Source organism: Musca vetustissima, unplaced genomic scaffold (assembly GCF_032173495.1).
Source record: "Musca vetustissima isolate MV318-11 ecotype Yass unplaced genomic scaffold, APGP_CSIRO_Mvet_v1 utg261287, whole genome shotgun sequence".
NCBI classification, from domain to species: domain Eukaryota; kingdom Metazoa; phylum Arthropoda; class Insecta; order Diptera; family Muscidae; genus Musca; species Musca vetustissima.
Genome location: NW_026882577.1, coordinates 29,367 through 41,201, shown reverse-complemented (window position 1 = coordinate 41,201; position 11,835 = coordinate 29,367). Strand labels below are relative to the sequence as shown.

Genomic DNA, 11,835 nt, shown 5'->3' with positions numbered 1-11,835 from the left:
TTTAAAAAAATTATTTTTCAAGAACCACCATAAGTCGTGGATTTAAAAAAAAATTATTTTTCAAGAACCACCATAATTGTTCAAGGACCACCTTAAGGCTTAAATTTTTTAAAGAAAATTGTTTTCAAGGGCCACCACAAGGGGTGGATTGTTTAAAGAATATTTTCTCAAGTACCAACATTTTTAAAGGATGTTTTTTTGTAAGGATTTTTAAGAATATTTTTTCAAGGACCAACACAAGGCGTGGATTTTTTTAAGAATATTTTTTCAAGGACCAACACAAGGCGTGGATTTTTTTAAGAATATTTTTTCAAGGACCAACACAAGGCGTGGATTTTTTAAAGAATATTTTTTCAAGGACCAACACAAGGCGTGGATTTTTTAAAGAATATTTTTTCAAGGACCAACACAAGGCGTGGATTTTTTTAAGAATATTTTTTCAGGGACCGACACAAGGCGTGGATTTTTTTAAGAATATTTTTTCAAGGACCAACACAAGGTGTGGATTTTTTTAAGAATATTTTTTCAAGGACCAACACAAGGTGTGGATTTTTTAAAGAATATTTTTTCAAGGACCAACACAAGGCGTGGATTTTTTAAAGAATATTTTTTCAAGGACCAACACAAGGTGTGGATTTTTTAAAGAATATTTTTTCAAGGACCAACACAAGGCGTGGATTTTTTTAAGAATATTTTTTCAAGGACCAACACAAGGCGTGGATTTTTTTAAGAATATTTTTTCAAGGACCAACAAAAGGCGGGGATTTTTTATAGAATATTCTTTCAAGGACCAACACAAGGCTTGGGTGATTGTTTAAAGAATATTTTTTAAAGACCACAATTTTTAAAGGATATTTTTTCAAGGACCACCACATTTGATATGGTATATGAATACTTACTTATAGCTTCCAAACGCTTAACATCCCGCGACGTTTTCAAATAGAACGATCGGATATAGTAGAATATGACGATCATTACCACGGTGACAATTATATAATAGGGATTGACCAGACACAGCACAATGACAATACCCAACAGCGATAGGAAAATCTGTATAACATCAATCATGACTTGTGGTAAAATTTCATCTACTTGACCCATATCCTTGGAGAAACGATTCAAAATACGACCCGATGGATTTGTATTGAAGAAATACATGCTGGCACGGGTGACACTGACAAACATATTATTGTGCAGCCGGGTGGAAGATTTCGAAGCCAAATTGAAAAATATAACACTACGGGACATGGCAAAGATAATAATCGCAATATTTATCGCACTGAAAATGTAAATATCAACAGGATCGGTTTGCACTTCGACACGGGCATCCAATTCGTGTAATTTGTTTTCGTTTTTGTTTACCCTGAAAAAAAAAACCATATAAAATTAGAATTTTTGTAGAAAAATTACATTTTCTTCCACTTACCAATACGACAAGAAATAATCACCAGCCGAACCCAAAGCCTGAGCACCAATACAAAAGAACATCCATAAGCCCACAATTAACACACTTCCACTGCTGCCAAAATATTTCTTGTACAAATTCCAACCAACTTTGCCTTGTTCTCTGGTTTCCTCAACCTGCTTGGGCGCCGCCGCATCTTGCAACGATTCCACCGTTGAGGCAACAGAGGTAACACTAATTTGCCTTTGCCTAGCCTTGCTATTTTGACGTTTCATTTTCTGGGCATCCTGATCGTCATCGATTTTATTATTATCCGAATCGGCACCATCCTCTCCATCGTCCTCATCACCTTTGTGCAACAGCAGTTTGGCATAGTCGAAACCGCTTTGACGCATAGATTCATAGGTGCCCACAGCCTTCACTTGACCCTTATCCAAAATCACAATCACATCGGCTTGTTCCAAAAATTGCAGTTGATGTGTAACGAGAATTACAATACGATCTCTCAAATATTGACGCATACATTGATCGAACAGGTGGCGCCCAACGTGTGTATCTACAGCTGAGAGAGGATCATCCAGCAGATAAATGTCAGCTTGACGATAAACGGCACGAGCCAAATTAATACGAGCCTTCTGTCCACCAGACAATGAGGCACCACGTTCTCCAACAATCGTCTTATCGCCATAGGGCAGCAATTCGAAGTCTCTTTCGAGGGCACATTTCTTAACGGTTAAATTGTAACGTTTCTTGTCCATAGGTTGGCCGAAGAGAATATTTTGACGTACGGTACCGGTGAAAAGCCATGGTTCTTGTGAGGCATATGCCACTGTGCCGTTGACTGTGACGGAACCAGAGGTAGGTTGCAACTCTCCCAATATGGTTTGAATTAATCTGAAATAAGAACAATTGATTTTTTATTAATTAAGAAAAATCTAATAAGAAAAATCGAATAGAAAACCCTAAAAATCTAATTTCACAGTACTCACGTTGATTTACCCGAACCGACGGGACCAATAACAGCAATCAATTGCTTCCTCTTAAACTCCAGCGATACATTTTCCAAATTATTTTCCGACGATTCTGGGTTCCATTTGGCCCGCACGTTTTGAAGAACAATACCAGGTTCTTTGCTGGGCGCAGTATTCACATCAATGGTCTTTCCATTTTCACTAATAATAGCCGGTATAACCTTGCCATTAGTTGCAGGTTTTTCCGCATGTTCCACTTCATCCAGTAACATAAATTTCTGTATTCTACCGAATGACACCAGAGTTTCGGCAACTTGAGCCACAGCCATGGGGAAATAGGCAGTCATTGTCATACGTAAGATACCATAATAGGCTGTAACCACGAAGGCCTTCTCGGCGGTGAGGAAATTTCCCAATAGCACATAACTCACCAAACTACTGAAGATCGAAATTCTCGATATGAACATAATAAAGGAGCCGATAATACCACGAATATAATTCACATAGCGGATAGCTTTCATTTCTTTGCGGCGTGCAAAATCGACCATTTTTCCGAAGGGAATTTCCCAGGCATACATTTTGATGACCTGAATGCCGGAAATGATTTCGTTCATGAGGCGTACACGTTCATCGGTACACAAGGCTGTGCGTAGACGTAAAATGGAGGTCTTTTTGCCCAAAAATCCTTGAATGGGAACGAATAACAACATGACGGCGAGGCCAATCAATGAACAGGCACCAATCTGTTAACACATAAATACAAAAATTAGAGATATTCAATTTTTAAATATTTTCAGTATTTTACCTCTTTGTACATGAAATAGGTAACCACAAATATTTCCAATGGACCAATCCATACATAATGCATATGCATTACCGATGTATCCAAACGACCCACATCATTTGAGATTAAATTCACCATTTGCCCGGATGTTGTATTGACCATGGCACTCTTGCTCAAACGCAACGCCTTACGATAAATCATACTACAAATGGCCACACGAATTTTCATACCCATATGGACAATGCCCAACATATTCGGGTGCATAAAGAGTACACTACCAGCACTGGTTAAAATCACACCCAAGGCATACAAGAATGCCTTGGATTGATCTGTTTTATCGGTTTCGGGATCAGCATAGTATGAGACAAGGGCACCCAAGAACAACGGTTGTGAACATCTGTGGGAAATAGAATTTTTTTAATTTCGGTTATACTTGGGATGTTTCCGAATGTTTCTTGAAACTTACCTTAGGAATATTTCGAACAAAAACATCAATATACCCAAGAGCATATAATGTAAACCGAAAACCTTTACTGTAGCCTTAATCAGACTGGGATCTTTGCCTGTACGTTTGCTTTTCTCAATTTGTTCCTCCCATGCCTGACTCAGTTTGTTTCCCATGAGATCTGTAAGGTGCAATAAGCGAAAAAGTTGGTAAATAAATATTTCGAAATATTATGTGTTTATAAAAAGTTTATGCATCGTAATCGGCGTTGCAAACATCTACTCCGTCAGACTTTATTCGTTGTTGTATGATATTTGGTATATCTTTTTGTTTTTAGTTCAAAAATGGATCTATACTGCAAGGAGGTTAAAAAATTATTTTTTTTTTTATATTTTTTCAAACCTAAAGAAAAGGCATGGATTCTTTGAAGAATATTTTTCTAGTTTCAATAGAAGGCGAGGATTTTTTAAATAATATTTTTTGAGGTCAATACAAGGCGTAAAGTTTTAAGGAATATTTTATTAAGGGTCACCACAAGGCGTAAATTTTTAAGGAATATTTTTCAAGGGGTGTATTTTTTAAAGAATATTTGTTCAATGAGATGAAATTTGGCACAAATCATTTATTTGGCCCAGGGACGAACCCTATTGAAATTGGGAGAAATCGGTTTAGATATAAATATAGCTCCCATATAAATTTTCGTCCGATTTTTAGCAAAATTTGCATCAAAGAGTCAATTTTAGGCCGATTTGTATGAAGTTTTGCACAACGTATCGAAATTAGGAGAGACTAACCTCTGCCAAGTTTCACTGAAATCGGTTCAGATTTAGATATAACTCCCATATATGTGTTCGTCTGATTTTTAGCAAATGGCGCACCAAAGTGTCAAATTGAGGCCAATTGGCGCGCACTTTTGCACAACGTACTGAAGTTAGGATAGCTTAACGTGTACCAAGTTTTGAAATTTAAATCGGTTCAGATTTAGATATAGCTCCCATATATATATATATATATATATATTCGTCCGAATTTAAGCAAATGGTGCACCAAAGAGTAAAATTTAATCGGATTGTCACGAAATTTTGTGCATCCGATTCATATCCTAATGAAATGGAATTTGCCATAGGTTACCGAGGACATGTGTGCGGTTGATGTACCCAATAAAAACCCATTGTACCAAATTTCAGCGAATTCGATTGGATCGATATTAATGATTTTTAGTGGAGGCATTTGGTACGTAGACCGATAAAGCTCATCTTCGGACCTGCAAACAGGAGACAACATTATGCTAAATTTTGGCGATCTGTATCAATTAGGACCTTGGTAAATCGTCATAGAATAATACGCTGATCAAGACCAAGAAGCTCATCTTCGGACCTGCAGACAGGAGACAACTTTATGCTAAATTTTGCGATCTATATCAATCGTCATAGAATAATACGCTGATCAAGACCAAGAAGCTCATCTTTGGACCTGCACAGGAGACAACTTTATGCTAAATTTTGGCGATCTATATCAATTTGGTCCTTGGTAAAACGTCATAGAATTATACGCTGATCAAGAATTTGTATACTTTATAGGGTCGGAAATGATTATTTCGATGAGTTACAAACAGAAAAACAAACTTTATATACTTTCCATACCATGGTGATAGAAATATACCCGGTTATTGATCGTTGGGTTAAGTCGGTTCTCATATAGACACAGATCACATATTGAACTTAGTCGAATTTCATGGCAATGGTCCTTCGAAAGTGCGAAGTCTGTTAGGATGCATCTCTTGAATATAGTCAAAGTAGTAAAGGGTATCATATAGTCGGCCTCGTCCGACTTCTTTTCTTACTGATTTAAAAATAAAATTTGTAAGAGCTATTAAAGACCTGGATTGAAAAGAAAAATATTTTTTGAAAAACCTCGAGTTTTTGAAAAAGAAGATGCTTATGAACTTTGGCATGCATGTTTTGAAAAAGGAAATTTACTTGGACCTTTTAGTGGATTTTTTGAAAATGAAAATTTCAAGGATTTTTTGAAACAAAGAAGCGTTTTTAAAGACCAATACAGGGAAAGGAAAATTTTGAAAAGGAAAATTTTCAAGGGCCAAGGAGGAATTTATTTCAATTTTTTTGAAAAGACCGAAATTTGGTCCTATCCCCACAGATATTATACAGATATCTCGACTAGTTGACTTGATCTAGATGTGTGTATCAATCCGTCCGTCTGTCACAGTTATACACCAATCCTAAGGAAAATTTAGCATCAATATCCGTTCCTGTTACCTATTGATCGGTCAATATTTAGGCTATGAAGGGGACCAAACACATTATTTATGCATTTTTTTCTGGTCGATCTAGAGGTCTTAATTATATCTTGAACATCACAAACTTTTACGCGGCGAAAGCGATCTGAGCAAGAAATAATCGTGATTCTTTTTATGATATGCGGCCAACATTTAGAGGGCCAGACTTGTGTGTGAAAACTGCAAAGTCTGTATCCTGTAGGACAGGCTATGAGCAAGGACGACGCTTATAATTTCAGGTGACAATCAAATGAGACCTAGAGGACGAAATGGACCAACACTTTAATTTTGTATGGTTTTCTAGGCCACTATTATAAGCCAAACATCTAGTCAACTAAAAAGTATGACTGATTTAGCGGGTCAAATGAATCAAGACTGTTGTGTGTATCGAATTACAGTTTCCAGGCTCGGTATATAAATCCGCTGAAAATAAAAGTTCAATGGTAGTAAGGTAGGGTAACATATGATCGGCCCAAGTTCAGTTAGCCCAGTTAGTCTTATAATTGTACTCATATATATTAAAACGTTGTCATTATCTATTCAACAGGTAGTTGTCTTTTGAGAGTCAATTGAAATGTTAAGCACTTTATTTATATACGCTATTTTTCTTGAGTGTCAATTGAGAAAATAACTAATATAGATTAATTAATGTCATAATTTTATAGTCTAATAATCGAAGCATTTATGACAAGTCATATTATAATAAATTGCTTTTTAATTTAAAAATAACCTAGGAAGTAATTTTCTAATCAAACTAAACATTTCAAACTGATATATACTTAGTAGATCTACTTCCAATCTACACCTAACCTCCTTATGAAAATTTTCCACTCCTTATAAGTTAATGGCCAATCATTCTCTTCAGTCAGTCTCTTCATCGTGTAATAAGTGCCCATTGAGAATGCATTTTATATTGATGTAGGTACTACTACGTAATGTACAACAATGAAGTATTTTTTTCCTAGTCGAGTGCCAATTGAAAAAATAAATATTTATTAATGTTATAATTTTGTATTTATAAAAAATGTTAGCTTCAAAAAAATTTTAACGGCAAAAAAAGTTCCCCAATTATTATTAAACAACACTCAACGTAGTGACTACTCAAAAGAAGCTTGTTAGCACCGTCATGAATATTATGTGAGTAATTAAGATAACGACAACTTGGCCTTCCATACACAAAACTGATAATCACTGGAATCGATATCGGCGATATATAGCCAGCCATATGTTGAATTTCATAGTACGCTACAATGACTTTGCTAATTTTCGTTACGTTAAATTGATTGAGAAAAAAAAAATTAAAATAAAAGCGACAATTGTTGTTGTTATCATTAGAAAGATAATATTGCAAAACCGCACAGGAACAAAACAAAAACAAGAAAATAAAATCAGAATATTTATAACGTTCACGTAATTTTGTTTTTTTTTCAGCAATGAGGCGGAAAGAAGCGTGTTAAAATATTTGTTGAATGGTTATCTTTATAGTTATAGTCATATAGAAATGATATAAATAACATTAGCACACTTACCAGATTTGTGTTCCTTGAGGGCCCGAAAAAGATCCGTTTCATCGAGGACTTTTTTGCGTCCCTTGAAAAATGTTGGCATTGTGAAGCTGAAAGAAAGTGAAGGGGGAAAATTAAGTTTCAATTATCTGGCCTTCAAAATCGTAACGTCATTATTTTAAAAATCATCTGCGATCGAAAAAGATGTAAAAAAATAACTCGGATCATAATACTTTCTTAGATTCCGTCACACTTGGCTTATTTGCCATGATTATAAGCAAATTTTGGATAATTTTCAGATCTTATCGTTTAATGAAAATTTTCCAAAAATTGGGATCATTAAATTTCTTAGATAATTCGAAATTTTTATTGAATATGAGTAGGAGAATATGCTTAGGAAAATTACCATTATTTAACATCGCAGATAATTTGGAGTATTTTTAAAGTAATGAGTTGAGAAATAGAAGATTGAAGAAAAATAAAGTTACTGGAAACTTATATAATATACTTGATGCAATATCTATATAATAATATGTGATACAATGCAGGTATATTTTTTATTTCTTGGTAAATTTAAAATCAGTGTGCGGAGCAGTATAGTCGGACTGGGCCCAAATCGAAATACGCGGACAATAATAATTGGTATCAATTTGAAGGTCAACCTCTCCTCTTGGATATAGTATCAACTTCTCAGGCTATGTTCTTTAGGAGTAAATATATAGGCCATTGAATACAAAAATTGTAATTTTTTCACCAAAGTCTTGGTCCATTTAACTTACTTAATATTTGTCGTTCTTCATCACAACAGTGTAAAATTTCGTACTTTAAAACGTCGGGATTGCTATTGTAAGTTGTCTGCTAGTAGGTTGCATATATTCTCTTTCATATACGAAATTAGAGTCACTAAGGTAAAGTACAGAAAATTGGGCTAGCCATTTATATGAGAGTCAATAAATAAACATATAGCGATCATTTTCTATACAGCTAACCTGTTCGGTTAGAAAATGCGGCGGAAATCCTCAATTGGGCTATGTCAAGACGTAAACCGATTTATTTGTTATTATGCAAAGCATACTATGAGTAAAAATAATGTCAGCGCAAAATTTTGCAACTGTAAATTAAGCATTGATTTCAAAAGTCAGAAAACGTGGTGAAATTGACATAGGATTTAATTCTGATCTTTATGGGGTGTCCGACGAATCTGGCAAGATGTTGCAAACGGAATGACAATGTATACACTCCAGATTTTAATTTAATATAAACTCCAGATTTTGGAGAAGGTATAAAAACCACCCTCCATTATTCGGTATTTTTTGGTACCGTTATATGGGGGCTACAGAGTTCTATCTTAAATATTGCGATCTCCACACCCTATGGTGGAGGGATTAAATGATAGGGGATTTATCGCAGATTTGAATGCTGACCATGATGGAAAGCTACATAATTATGTCTAAACGGAATATATATGGTCAACGCAAAATTTTATTTGTTTTGTATGACGTCCAACTAATTATCGAATAATTATATTATTTTAATTACCACCATTCGATTTTATGGCAACTTCGATAATTTGTTTTGTTTTTGAGCGTAGAAATGTGTTGTATGTGTGATAGGCTAACGGAGTTGACAACATATATACGAAAACTACTGTAAATATATTTCACATAATGCAGGAAATGTGAATATTTATTACCAATTGTACCAGTACATTTCCCACTCCTATGGAGACATCTTCAAAACATGGGGTTTGTACGCTTCAACAGCATCTTCAGGCGATGGTTAACAATGCATCCGAAGAGTAGAAACAAACAAATTGTAAAATACCACTAAGAATTTAGTCACATCACACTTTTTGCTGAAAAATTAGACGGTCATTTGCTTCGAAGTGGTTCTGTCGATCAATTTCGTTAGGCTTGGATAGGTTTTGAATACATCGAATTCTCAGACATCTATCATTCGGCACTTGTGATGATCTTTTTGAAGACATTGACCACGAAAGCCTCTATCTCACAGTACATGACCATATAGCATTATCAGTTTATGCAGGGTACATCGTCAGATTTGGGAAGACCTTAACTTTTGAGTGAACATTTTCAGGCGTATGATTCATCTTTCGAGCGATATGTAAATTACTTCAAATCGAAAATATCGACTATTGGGACTATTTTTAGTGTTACAAATAAATGTTTACACAGCATGCTAACATATTTTTTTGATGAAATATATATAGTCATAAAATATATATAGTTTCTATTTTTTCTGTGACGTCAACATATCTTGATACTTACTCGCAACAATTTTATTGTCCATAATTGCCTCATTCCATTTTATGGCTATTTCGAAAACATGTTTTCAAACAACAAACGGTACATTTGTCCCTGGATAATTGTAGTTAACGACCTATATAATACAGGTATGTTACTACTCCTGGTATTGAAAATGTTTGGTATTGAATATATCCATCAACATGTTGGTATAGTTCCCATAACACTTAATGGTATAGTCGAATTTTCGGTATGTTGGGCACGTTTCTAAACCCAATCAGCTGTAATTTGGTATTTCAAAATGTCCCAGCTAAAAATTATAAATATTGGTTTAGCTCCCCCACAATATATTCGGTATTTTCAAGCTTTTGTACATGTTTATCTACAGAATTGGTTCTAATTTGATATGAGTCATTTCAGTTAAGCAAAAAATATTCCTATCAAAAATTATCAATATCGACCCATGTTCAAAATTCGAAAATGGGCCATCAATTTGCCGATTTTGGGTAGCACTCATAAAAAACTACATCCCCAATTGAGATATTTTGGGGAAGTTTTTGTGCGTGTTTCAAAAAAAAATTGTTTAAATTTTGTATTTTTAATACTGATTGGATTCTCATTTTCATACCAAAATTTAACAATATTGGCCTAAGTTTCCGCACAGCTCCCATATAATATTTTCTCCAGGTATCTCCTATATAACACTGTTGATTCCCCTCACTATTCATCAGAATTGGGTCTAATTTTATTTTTTTAGATTCTTATGGGGTATCACATTTTCATACTCAAAATATCGGTTTAGGTTGTAGTATTTTCAAAGCATTAACAACATTTTCTAATCGATGGTACTGATTTGATGTAAGGAGTTCTCAAAATGTCTATTGTCAGTATTTAGAATTAATTTTTAGCCACATTTTTCCATGTAGTGGCCTTAATTTGGAATTTTTAATAATAATTCCGGAATTTTGTCCCATATATGTCCCAGATTTGATATAGGCCATGGCTGTAATTAATTAATTTTTTGATGTTATTATGTTTTTAATCGAATTTTCTCATCGCAATGGCTATAATTAGGGGTCTTGGAGAGTAAAACAACTTCTATCCAGAAATGATTCAATATAAATTAATGTTTTAAAATAGGTTCAAAACAAATAAACATCGTCTATGTGCGTGTGTATATCTATTCTAGTTCTGTGAATTTTGTCACCAACATGTGATGTGATTATACACTCAAATATTTGTTTTGGCACTTTGATATTATTTGCTTTCAATGTGACTAAAGTTCAAAATTGTTTTTTCTTCCATATTTGTGAAGTACCATTTCCGTTTTGGTTTAATCGATTATCACATATTACTTTTATTTTTGGATATACAATCGTATTCCGCTAATTCACTGTGACAAGACAACTTTTTTAATTATGGAAGATTTGTATTGAAATTCCGATTAATCAAGTTTATTACCACTTTTTAACCGTATAATATTTATCGAGAGTCTACAGAAGCCCGAACAAATGTGTAATTTTTAAAAAAGGACACTCACCAGAACATCATTGTCGATAAAGGATTAGCGGTTTCCCGCGGATTTTGCGGCAGTTCATCTGCTTTAAAGGACTGCATGTTTAGAAATTATTTTTTGTTTTTCTTCGTTATTTTAATTCTCCACGTTATACAATTTTTAATATAATTTAATTTTAATATATGTGTGTATATGTATTTGTATTCTTATACAATTAACTTTCTCCGGCACATTTAATTCTTAATTATATCAGCTTTTTTTATTCCTTTACTCCTCCCACTCTCACAACTTAACGTTGGAGTCGGTTGTATTAAAAAAAATGTACATATATTTTTTCACAATTTAACACTTTCTCACTGCCACATATGTTTTTTGCTTGTCTTCCGATCTTCTCACTATTAGTTTTTTCACAATCTCAACCGAACCACTTCCCTAAGCTAACTGAATTGTGATTCTACCAAAAAACTGCCAAGCCGCCTCGGATTATAAAAAAAACTGAGCAGTTATCTTAATGTGATAAAGACCCCAGCCCCTCGCCGATTTTTTTTCGGGTTTGTGATAAGAACTTCTCGCCGGTGTGCAATAATTTCGTTTTACGTTCGTTTATTACCGAGCTGGCTGCTCGCTCTATCGATTATATGGAAATTAT

At 34.3% G+C, this 11,835-nt stretch overlaps 1 protein-coding gene across 1 annotated transcript; it reads right to left on the bottom strand.

The window, feature by feature from the left end:
• Nucleotides 1–899: 899 nt before the first annotated feature.
• On the bottom strand, nt 900–11,287 carry LOC133329067 (probable multidrug resistance-associated protein lethal(2)03659; the record flags this gene model as incomplete). Its single annotated transcript, XM_061537565.1, has 7 exons — nt 11,211–11,287; nt 7,431–7,516; nt 3,627–3,786; nt 3,182–3,557; nt 2,395–3,119; nt 1,427–2,299; nt 900–1,363 (listed from the first exon to the last, which is right to left on the bottom strand). Coding segments are annotated over exons 1-7 (2,761 nt in total), but the record flags the coding sequence as incomplete, so codon positions are not given.
• Between the last annotated feature and the right edge of the window lie 548 nt (nt 11,288–11,835).